An 11,806-nucleotide genomic window follows, 5' to 3' on the forward strand; every position below is an offset into this window, starting at 1 on the left:
GCTGATGAAAAGTTTGCAAATTATTTATTTCAAATGATGTGATGATTGACAGTGACGGGGGGCGTGATATTTGCAATATTTAACAGTAACAAGTTACAACTGTCCGCAATAAGCAGCGCCTAGCAAAACAGGTCAATTCTGTTACGTTTTAAAGAAGCCATTGAAAAACAAGTACTGTATTTGCTTTTATCTGGACATTATTTTATTCAATGCAGAGGGGCCAAGTCTTATTTTACAAAGAGGTCCTCCACAATGCAGTTTTCCAACCAAGGATACTTGGCACATTGCAGGGGGTATGTAGAAACCTAATAAAGTTCTGCCGACTGATGAAAGTGAAATTAAACTGCAACAGTAAAATACCAAAGAAATTTAACCCTGATTATTTTTCTTCGTATGTCTGCATTAATGTCTAAATATTTGCAGCTATTAACATTTAATGAATTGATTGAGTTTGAAATGCCCTATGCATTTGAATGCGCCACACACACCACTTAGTGGCTAGCGTTAATGCTCGAGACATATGCGAGTACCAAGAAATGAGCGCGTATTTGACTAGCAGTTTTTAGCACACTTAATCAGCGACTGAATTTGTTTTTTTGTTTTTTGTTTTTTTTATGACAGTGTTGATGTTGGTAGCTGAGGGAGTTGCGAGGATGAGCCAAGCTAGCCCTTCAGTCACCACAACTGCAAAGTCCGCCATCAAAATAAAATGGCTATTGCATTGACGTGCATGTATTATTTGAATTATTTAAATACAGTATGACTTAGGACCTCTTATGACGACAGAGAGAGTTTCGTACCTCCGGGAGTTAGTGAGAGGAGTGTATTGACTGTTTTGCATTGTAATGTCAGTAAAACCCCTGTTTTTAGCCCCGTTATTTACGCCGATGGAATAGCCTCCCATCACCCACGAGCCTCTTGAGGATGGGCCGTCAAGATGATGGATGGATGGATATTTGGTGGCCGGCAGGCATTCCGGGAGGCGAGGCGGCCACACGGCAAGAGGTGCGGCCTCTGCAACCAAGTTTTACTTTCTGATTACAAATATCGGAACCATAAATCTCACATTTAATAAGAAATTAAATCACTAAGGTGCCCAATGTAATTTACACGTATATATTTATTTAATTGTGGGGAATGGAAAAATAACATGATCTAGGCGCTTTAACTTAGCTAAGAGGGTTAAAATGTAGAAATAATGACAGTTTGACCCTGGAATGCAATTATTTTCTAGATCACAGATTTGAAAGCAGAAAACACGAGGCTGATCAGCCGAGGAAACCACTTTGGGATCGTTACTCCTACAATAACGACCGCATTACCGTTATGTCATGAGAGCAGGTGGTCAGATAAGGAAAGTTGGTGAGCAGGGAAAAACAACAGAGGGTAAAAAGTGCAGCAGCTCGTGCCATTAGGGTAGAGATAAGAGAGTCAGCGGTGCAAACTACGGGGGTTAGCGAGGACAGCTAAAATACACAGAGGCAGGGCAGGACATACCAACCTTTTGAGAAAGTGGTAACTTGACCTATAATTCCAAATACAATACAGGGAGATAGAACTTTTTGTGGGAAAAATGATGAGTGGTGGGTGCCAGAGGGCGGTAAAAAATGAAGCAACATGGGTAATATGGGGAAAAAAACAAAAAACAAAACATAATCCTCATCTTCAGGGTGGGAGACTTCAGAGAATCTTGTGTGCAAAATTGGATCCAAGCTCAGGAAGAGCAAACGTTTGAATGAGTCACCTCGAGTCCATATATCCATCCAGGCATGTGTGATTGTCTTTTGTTAATACATAATATCCATGAACCCATCTTTAACTATATCACGAATGACTTTTGCCTTGAGACTTGTCACACTGTGCGTGAGCTCCTGCAAATTCCACAAAGGAGAGATATCGGTCCAATTCACTCCATTCCAGTCTTACTTGAAAGGTGCTCATCCATGGTAATCCATCTTCTTGCGGTCGTTATGTTTTGGGGTTTTTTGGACAGTATACATTGTCCAAAGTTCACTTAAAGTGTCTGCCCATGCTTGAGTCCACACATTGGTGAAGTTGTGACTTTCGTGTTTATCCAACACTTATAGTTCCACAGGAGAGAAAGTCGTATTCCATGAGCACATTACCTCCAAAAGTCAGGAGGACACGATTCTTCAGCCAGCAAATTTTGTCCATATCAGTCCTTGGCAAATAAAAAAAGGTGACTTGTCGATAGGCCTCAAATTGTAATGCCCTCATCTCAAACATAATCCCCCCTCCAAAAACATTAAAAAAAAAAAAAAAAAAGAAAAAAGAAAAGGAGCCAAGAAAGCAACATGTACCATTGGCAGGATAGAATATCCTTTAGGTGTTAATCCAGCAGTGGGGGATATATTTCCTGTGTGGGTTATCCACATGTCTCCAGTATAAATAAATGAAAGATGAAACATCCAAATCATGCTGTCTTGTAATGTACACTGTGTGCTCGTTTGTTTGAATGTATGGTAGACAAACAGTGAAATAATCCACCAGGCCAGCCATGTAACTCCAGATTAGGAGACGAATCCCAGATGCTCTCTTTAACTCCCTGCATTTAGCCATCTTCAACAATCCTGGGAGAATGTACCATGCCCAATCTTTACCCTCCAAAAATAAAATTTCCAACTGGCAAATTTGCATCCATTTATGAAAAAAATGGGAGCCAGTGTGTCATTGGTAACCGCATAACGTAGACTGTACGCACTCACATAAGGCGATACATAACCATGAATTACTCTTTGTTTCATGCCCCTAAAATGTTTCTTAAACCAATCAGGCTTCTGTATAATAGTACTAGAGCACGGAACAAATCAGTGCTGACTGATAATGGGTAGCAAATTGACCGTTGAAAACAAACGCTGAATTAGAATTTTCACATTTGACTCAAAATGCACTATTGCGTATCACCGTCAGGGGGAATTATTCGTGCGCGTTTTAGCCAGCTAATGAGCATTATTTTAAACTGTTAAGTAATCAGTCAATGAAGGTCATCTAGGCAGTGTATCAACACCGTTGTTGTGACATCACAGCGCTAGCACGAAGGGAGTTTCCAAACTTGGATCCCGAATTTACAACTTATTTTGAGTCTTCTATTTCTTCTATGCATAAAAAATGATGAAAAGGAGATATCCCATTATGAGAGTGTGAGCAGCTGCACGCAAGACAGTTTTTATTTTAAACAAGATGGTAGTCGTATTGCTCAAGTGCGACAAGTACAATATTCATTGTGTATGCATGAGCCCATGACTGACCGAATATGCCATCGATTTGTTTTTTTACTTTATCAATTTCTAGTCATTCCAATTATTTTTAATCACCCAATGAGGCAGTTATCTTGAACAGCTGGCAATAGGACGTTCATCGCAGGCTCCCATACTTGAACATGCAGGCAGTGGACTTTCTTTGTGTATGGATTACTCTGAAGATGTGTTGCTATTTTGCTTGGTGGTACTTATCACCATTAAATGGCAACTGAACGGATTACATTACAGTGAAATTGTCCGCTATGTCTTTTTTGCGCTCTTTCGAGAACCCTTAAGAAGGCAAATATGATGTATGTAGAAATTACACTACATGATTAAGAAACAAGCTTTGCACCAAGGGGAGGAGCTAAATTTAGCCTGGTTTGTAACTGGAAGGTTGGAGATTCTTCACTGCATAGGCCGGATGCATTTTTTTTTTTGTATCAAATCACCTCTTAGGCATTTTTAAAAAGTTAACGCAGGGAAGGAGTTAGGTTTAGCCTGGGTTGTCATGAAAGTAAGGAGATAGTGTATTTCACTGCATTAGCAGGGTGCATTATTTTCCAAAATAAAAATCACCCGTGAGACATTTTTAAAGGCTGATTAACGTATGAGGAGTTTGAAATCAAAGTGTTGTGGGATCACAGTTTGTGGTTTATTTGTAGCGTTATAGTTCAACGTTTTTTAATCAACAACTTCCGAAGATTGATCACCTAACATAATCTGTCTTATTTCTGTCTTATTTGCCTGAAAAAAAGAAGATTCTTCACATTTCTGTCGCTCATCTTGTTCGCCACTGTTGGAATCGGCACTCACAAGCGCACACAAGCCCACACGCTATGGATGAAGCGACTTTCGAAAACGGGCTGAGTTTGCGCATCTTGTTCTTTTATACTAGGTAAGTGCAACGCTTTATCTCATCCTTTTGCGAAGTCCAGCATAAATAATAATAGCTGAGTAATGCTGACCACGATGTGGCTAACAGCTATCATCTTTGGTGGTCTGATTTCACAATTTCATTGCTTGTTTATGCATTATGGGTCCTGTGAGCATTTGCAACGCCCATCAGGAGCGTAAGATTGGCGACCGCCACTAGACACCAGTTTTGTATTGACAGACAGTCCTTGAAGCAATGTCTGCACAGATCCGGTGCATAGACAAAGATTTCAGTCTGTTTAAAATCTCTGTCGTGTTTAGAGTTGGCAGTGTGTAGATTGAATAGTTTTTTTTTATTAGGTGAGAATGATATAGATCACTTGGTACCTTGCTAAGTCAGGGTATATATTTTACATCAGAAAAATCTCACAGGTAACTAGCACACAAAAAATAAATATCAGAGGGCTAAACGCTAGCCAATCACTGAAGATTTTAGGTGTCGGGTGGGCGAAAGCACGGCATGGATTGCCTCATGTGAGTACACCCTTAAGTCACAAAGCGTTAACAAGTAATAGCGTCTCCCTTTAAGAATACTGTACATCCAGGCTGACTTCAGTGGCAAACCCTGTACAATTACTAGATATCCTTCCACACACGTCAGCGAATATGCGAGAAAGACGCTTGGAGGTGAGCCGTTTACTAACTGCCGTCATAGAAACTTTGTCCACTTACCCGTCGAGTCTTCGTTCATAGCGTCCATCTCTGCTGTGGAGCGACGTGGGGGGGCCATACACACCCCCCCCTGCCGCCCGCGTGAACCCTGATACATCCCGGCCACGAGAGCCTAAGGACAAACTATCGTCCAGTCCCCTCGCGGCACTAGGAATTGTGCCCGGTTCATTGTAATCAGTGCGCAGGTCTCTGTCCCCCATCTTGTTGATAGCATTGTGAGCCTTCTGAGCACTTTTGATGTCCACAAAATCCACAAAAGCCGCCACTCCGCCCTCTGATCCCCGTTTAGGCAGGACTTTGACACTCTCCACACGTCCATATCTGTGGAAAAAAAAAAAAAGGCCAAAACAAACTGATGAGCCAAGTGCAAAGAAGATCAATGAACTCTACTTCTCAAATCAGTCTCACATAACAATTATGCAGACGGAATTCACTTTGTAAGGCAACCCTTTTTTTTGGAGGGGGGGGAATTTTTAACTCATTCCCTGCCCTTGATGGCAGTAGATTTCAAAAATCTATTTTTTTTTCTTTTTTTTTTACCTGGCTGGCAGGGAATGAGTTAAAGGGATCCTTTGACCTCCAAATAATTCAACTGCAACTGTCCCACTTTTCAGTCAATCCTTTGTCAAAGTGCTGGCCGCAGTGGCATATGGCTGACTTTTTTTTAGGTAGCTTATCAAAGAGCTTCCACTTCCTGTTTGATGAATGAAATAGGAAGCAAAAAAAAAAATATATTGGGTTGACTCAAGATAGAAGCAATTAAAAAAAAAAAGTAATGGCACAAGACTTGTTGTAAACATTAGAAGAAGCATCCAATGGCTGTAGACTGTACACACGAACACACCTGGATATCTTCTGGATGAACTTACACATTTCAATAAACAAAAGAATAAAACCGGCGGCCAGCAATAAACGTCCGGCTGCAGGCGATTCTTAGTCTACGACAGTCTTGCCATAAGACGTTTATGGTTAACGAATAACACACAATGACATGCCAAACTAATAGTTCACGTGACCCAACATGGTAGTGGAGTACATACTGAGGTCCTGAGTCAAGACTGAGAGTTTGACAATTGATGCTCAATTTTCTAAAGTCAATACTGGTGCATTTCAGAGCCTTTTGTCAGTTTTGACTGTGGAAAACTGCGAGAATACTCGGGTTCGTCAGAGTATTAACGAGAAAGAGACGCACATTGAACGGGAGATAAATGGCAGCCATACCAGCTAGCAGCCAAACTCTAATGTATGGCTTTCCGCATGTTGTCGTCTCGACAAAGAGGTTTCCCCAGGTTTTGTAAGCTTGCTGTAATACAACTAGTGAAAAGAAAAACGCATTTGGATGTTGACATTTTATTTTTTGATTTGTTGAGATATGGCTCATTAAGTGCTTTTCTTACAAATATTGACTTGAAGTTTACGTAATGATTAGCATGAATTAGGGATAGACGAAAAGAAAATTCTAAATTGTGTGCAAATTTATGTTAAACTGTTGTTTTATGTCGAGCAGTGGCTGTCATTGTCAACAAGCAATCATGGAAATGCAAAAAAACAAAGGTTAACAAAATAATAAAAATCTTTTCAGATGCTGCACGTCCGAAATTTGGAAATGCTTTCAAATTCAATGTTTTTGTTTTTCCCCCTACTTTTTAAATTAATACTGAGATCTTTCAGACTATGAAGAAACACATGAAACATTTTCTAAAGTTAATATCCGAGCCCTCCAAGTGAGATTTGCAGATTTAAGATTCTTCAAAGTAGGCTTTTTTGTCAAAGTGTCAGCTTTGCAAAAAACATATGTTTCCCGGTGTACATTTTGTTTTATGACCTGGGATCACTTTCAGTTCATAGGTGCACATTTTCAACAGTCAATAACGTGATTTGTGTTTGTGGGTGGTAAGAATTAGAATTTTGTTTCCAAGATTTTGACTGAAACTGTAACTAGTTTTTTTTTTTTTTTGTACATGTCTCATTAAGTGATATAGTTTTATGACTCACCATGTTGTTTTTTTTTGTTTGTTTTTTTTTTTTTTGGGGGGGGGGGGGGGCAAAACGGCTGATTTGAATAAAGGTTGCCCATTCTCTGTGCTAGGGTGAAATAAAACAATTAAAAATTGCTCAGGACTGCGGAGAAAGAAATCCATTGTGATGTCATGTATTAGGTTTAATTTGATGGGGAGGGACAAATACATTTCTTTAAGTCAAGATGACTTCACCTTACACTACACAGAAGCTGGGGTACTGCCAACAATTTTGAGATGTGCGGGTCTCCCAACAAAGCAGACCTTCCGACGCCATTTTAAACACTTGCTCACTCATTCTGCCTTCCTCCCGTCACATCACATCGCCGTCGCTCTCACGCGCACATTCTCACCTGCATGCACGCTACCTTGATCTGCTCGCTCAGTTGAACCTCTGCAACCGCCTCCTGCGCCATTGCACATTTCGCACACACGCTCCAAAAACCAATTGCTTTTATTGCTAGCGTTCGCATCGAGCAACGGAAACAGGCGGACGCGCTCTGCATTTATGAGGCGTGTGTGATTTAGCTGATATGGCGACGCCTCGGACGGCTTATAAGCGAAGGTTCATATGGTTTGAGCAGTCTGGCTTTTTTTAATGGAGGGTGGGAGGGGGGCATGGACGCAGCTGCGAGGCAGGCTGCGAATTCCTTGACAACAATTCACATTTCCTGGAGATGCATTCTGAACAATGACAACCAAACCGACACCGGCAACAAAAGCCGCGATGAGAACAGCCGCGCGTGTTCGGGAGTTGCAACGCTTTTTTACTGCAGTGCAATCACGTCCAGCTTGCAAAGGAGGGGAAAAAAAACACATTGCGGCTGTGCGACGCCTGACACATCTCACGGATCTGCGTTGATTGCCTTTCAATTCAAATTCAAATCAACCATTGAAATGACTATTTCCAGCGACGGTTCAGTGTAGCAGCAAGTGCAGCGTTCATACAAGGAAGTTGATTTTACAACCATATTGTCAGGTGGACAGGTGGGCTAGTTGGAAAATGAGACTGTCGACGTGCACATGGAAATAAGTGTGTGTGTGCAACATGATGATGGTGATGCTGATTAGGATGGGGAGTTGATAGCACAAATCTGAAAAGGAAAAACGCATTCTTCCTACTCACCGCTTAAAGTGCTCGATGATTTTCTCCTCGCGTACATTTTCGGGTAAATTTCCCACCCATAAATGTCTGGTTTCGCGAACCATGCTGCGCGCTGCTGCTGCCGGGCGACCATGCAGATCTCTTTTGCTATGTCAGTAAACAGGAGAAGAAGAGATATGCAATGTCAATGCCACTGACTGCTCGCTGTGCCCTAATGAGGACCATTTGAGTTGCTGTCCTTAGCCTTGCACGCTCTCTTTTGACACTGCACTGTTTAAATTGCGACCTTGCACCTCGTGCACGCGCCGAGGGCCGTTCCCGTGACGAGGAGGAGGAGGCGCGTCCCTGGCACCGCGCGACCTTTGAGTGGCGACAGAAATGAGCATGGGGCTTCCTAAAAAGAAACAGCGCAAACTTGGGTTTGTAATGAGAGGCGCACCGCGCAGGCGTGGCTTTGTGTGTATATGTGTGAGAACTACCCCCCCCCCCCCCCCCCCCCCCACACACACACACACACACACTTTCACCCGATGAGATCACACGCTACTGCGCATGCGTAAAAATAGTCGCTACCACCTCCCCGTCCTACTGATGCTGCTTGAAAAAAATGTTAATTCCAGGAGGATCCCATCGTTACAGCAAAGGGACATACATGTGCAAAAACAAGAAAAATCACGGCACGATAACATATTAGGGTTATGTTATGCTCGAAAGTATGTATGAATGGCCAATAAAAACGAACAGCATTATTTTATCATCACTTTTTTTTAGACTAATCATGATTGACAGAGCTGATAATGAAGTTTAATTTCCGTCGCTCAGATATTCCCTAATCTCGCATTAAAGAAATAGGACAGTGGCGGTGTCTTCATCAGCATTTTGGGGTTTGTATCCGTGTCTGTCTTTTGTCTGTTCTGGATCAACTCGAGTTTTCACCAATTTGACCTGAGCTCCGTCTATAGCTAATAAGTAACAAGCAATCAAAGCCTACGCGCACAGTGCAAAGGTGGCAAAATCAGCACTGATAAGCGCTAATGGAAGATTATAAATCAAACAAACAGTATTTTATATGATATTTAATCTTTGTTCGGTTTCGGGAGTTTTAGACTTCTGAAAGCATGCGTGCGCTCTTTTAAATATACTGTATATATTTGTATTGTGGCGTTAGATTTAGGTATTGTACGCAATGTTCTTGAGGTGCAATGTTTTAGTTACCTGTAGATATATATAAGAAAACGTGTCGTAATTCTGATTGAAATACATAAAATATAAAAATCTATAGTATGACTTGTTGGGGGGGGGGTTAACGTCTGTTTCTTCCAATGTTGATGTTACTATTTTAAGATTCGGTATCAAGGCAGGACAGCAAAATCTAACCAGGCGGACAGTAAACGTCATCTGCGCGTGCGCGCGATCAACCAATGACAGGAGGGGAAAACTCTGCTTGGTGCCAAGACAAACAAGACGCACTGAACAAGCGACAGTCAGACATTTTGCTCCAATTCTCTCCGACTTCGCTTCATGGCTCTGTCGAATCCGTCCTGTGGTGGAACCGTACCCGATTAAAATCCAATAAACCTGTGGGAGTACAATTTCTAAAACTAAGTGATTCCCTGACTTGGATTATGGCGGAAACGGGAGCGCCAAGCGTGCCATTGTCAATTCCGCACGGAATGACGGGGCCTACGGTTAGCCTCTCCCATGGAATATCGTTATGTGAACGGCAAAAGTTAAGACACAATATCGGCGCCTAACGTGGATTTATTGTAAAGTGGATGGTTTGCGAGGCGTCACGACAATGGACCGTGAATATATGTGATCAACTCTCCGTCAAGATTCTTACCCTTTGTGTACATTTCCTTGGAAAAAGGGGCAAATAATCCCCGTACAATTTTAGGCGGTAGATATCCTGTTGAAGCAACGCGGTGTCCTCCTCTGCCAAACGCCATTTTGTGTGATTTTAATAAAAGGGTGTCGTCAGCCATTTTGCCCCTTTCTCTCCATTTTTTATGTAGCACAATTGAAGGCGTTTACAGTCCATGTTGTTTCCAAAACGCCTGCCATAAAAATATTTACATGTTGCGCTTTGTATTGTATTATAAACGATTTCATCGCAGGATTCGAGTTTTTTTTTTTTTTCAAACTGGCCGGGACACGAGAAATTATGCAATCACTGCAGGATGCTTTCCAATCAAACACTGCGTTTATTGATATAATAGCACAGTACCGAAGCATTACCTGATGGAGCTTTGTAAAGAAGAAAATGCTAATCACCGCTGATGTTCTGTCTCATTGCGCCCTTGGTCGCGCGCCTTGTGAATATATCTTAATACTCTAATCTGTCCAGGCAATGTAATGTACAGTGCACAATTAAATAATAAAGTTTATCATCTACGTACTGCATATGCAATATTATGCTTACAATCAAGACATTTGTTTTGCAAACTAATAGAGATGGGCACGCGCGCGCGCACACACACACACACACACACACACACACACACACACACACACACACACACTAGTTCTTTATCTGTTTTTTCCCCCAAATGGATCTGATTAAGATTTTTTTAATTAGAATTGACAGTACAGAAAACGTAGAATTAAAAATAGTTAAAAAAAATATTTCAAGGATGTCCTGATCACCTTTTTTTTAATCCTCTTAGGGTAATAGGCCAATCCTTTAGTAGAATCACAGAAATGCATCTAAATTATAATCTCTTTTTTATTTTTAAACAATATCATAATAATGCCTTTGAAAAGGCTAGTGCAGCAATGGTTTAAAACAATTATTTTAAATCTTTTTATGGGGGGTACATCAGATGGTGCATCTAAGTAGTTAGTGGCACCTCTATACATTCCACCACATAAATTCCCATTTCCATTCCTTATGAAAGCTCGTATCACGTTAGCGTCTGTGGGAAAGCTACCAGAACATTCCTTCACTGGCTGTGTTGACTTCTGTGTATTGTAATGCTGAAAAGTATAAAACATACAGTATATACAGTGTATATACAGTATATACAGTGTATATATACATGTATATATACATGTATATATACATATATACATGCTATATATATGCTATATATATGTATATATAGCATGTTTGATTTCTTCTGGATTATCGTTTTGTCAATTGTACAAGAAAAACACCTTAATAACAAGACTTTTTTTTCCCACCCTCGATCAGCTGAAAAGTATGTGATCAGGGCATCCCTAATTAAGTAAACCTGTTGTCTATGAGGTATGCTTGAATGTACTCCAACTTCCAAGAGAGGTCCCCTTCTTCTTTGGATTGCCTACAAATGTGATTGACTTCAGCAGCACCTCTGCTGGCCGCTTTCTAGTAGTGCACTATTTGTAGATGGAAATTCTTCCTTTGCCTGTTTAGACTATCGGCTGAAAGCAGACGCTGTGCCCAGTAAAGGGTTAAAAATCCATTAATGTACTACATTCATCCCTGGAAACACATTTGCACATAAAGTATTTCCAAGGCAGTTAATATCCTTTGACTCCAGGACCATTTTGAGCTGAGAATCACTGACCTGCGAGGAGTTTGGAACAAGTATGGTGCCATGGAATGTTTCCAATGATCATAAATTCACAGTAACTTTACACTTCAACTTTCTCAACATTTTTTACAGCTTTTTAATGAAGTACAGCATAGTAACTGTTGACACCCTTATGATGAACCTCGACAATGACAAAAGTCATGTCAGGAAGGAAGCAAGTTAAGCTGGTAGTCAGAGTCCAAGCTACGTTTTTGCTCTGCTGCATGTGAACTTCAGGTACCTTTTTTTGTTTGTTTGTTT

The 11,806-nt window shown here is 41.0% G+C and overlaps 1 protein-coding gene across 1 annotated transcript in view; it reads right to left on the bottom strand.

The window, feature by feature from the left end:
- Positions 1–8,380, bottom strand: part of spen (spen family transcriptional repressor) — a 32,519-nt gene extending 24,139 nt beyond the window's left edge. Inside the window, exons 1-2 of the mRNA XM_088407109.1 lie at positions 8,013–8,380; positions 4,869–5,189 (exon numbers count right to left, since the gene is read on the bottom strand). Coding sequence (XP_088263235.1) covers positions 4,869–5,189; positions 8,013–8,095 — 404 coding nt within the window. The 5' untranslated portion in view covers positions 8,096–8,380. The remainder of the gene's footprint in view (positions 1–4,868; positions 5,190–8,012) is intronic.
- Positions 8,381–11,806: the final 3,426 nt, after the last annotated feature.

This window comes from Hippichthys cyanospilos, chromosome 2 (assembly GCF_059441005.1).
Source record: "Hippichthys cyanospilos isolate Australia breed blue-spotted pipefish chromosome 2, RoL_Hcya_1.0, whole genome shotgun sequence".
Taxonomy (NCBI): domain Eukaryota; kingdom Metazoa; phylum Chordata; class Actinopteri; order Syngnathiformes; family Syngnathidae; genus Hippichthys; species Hippichthys cyanospilos.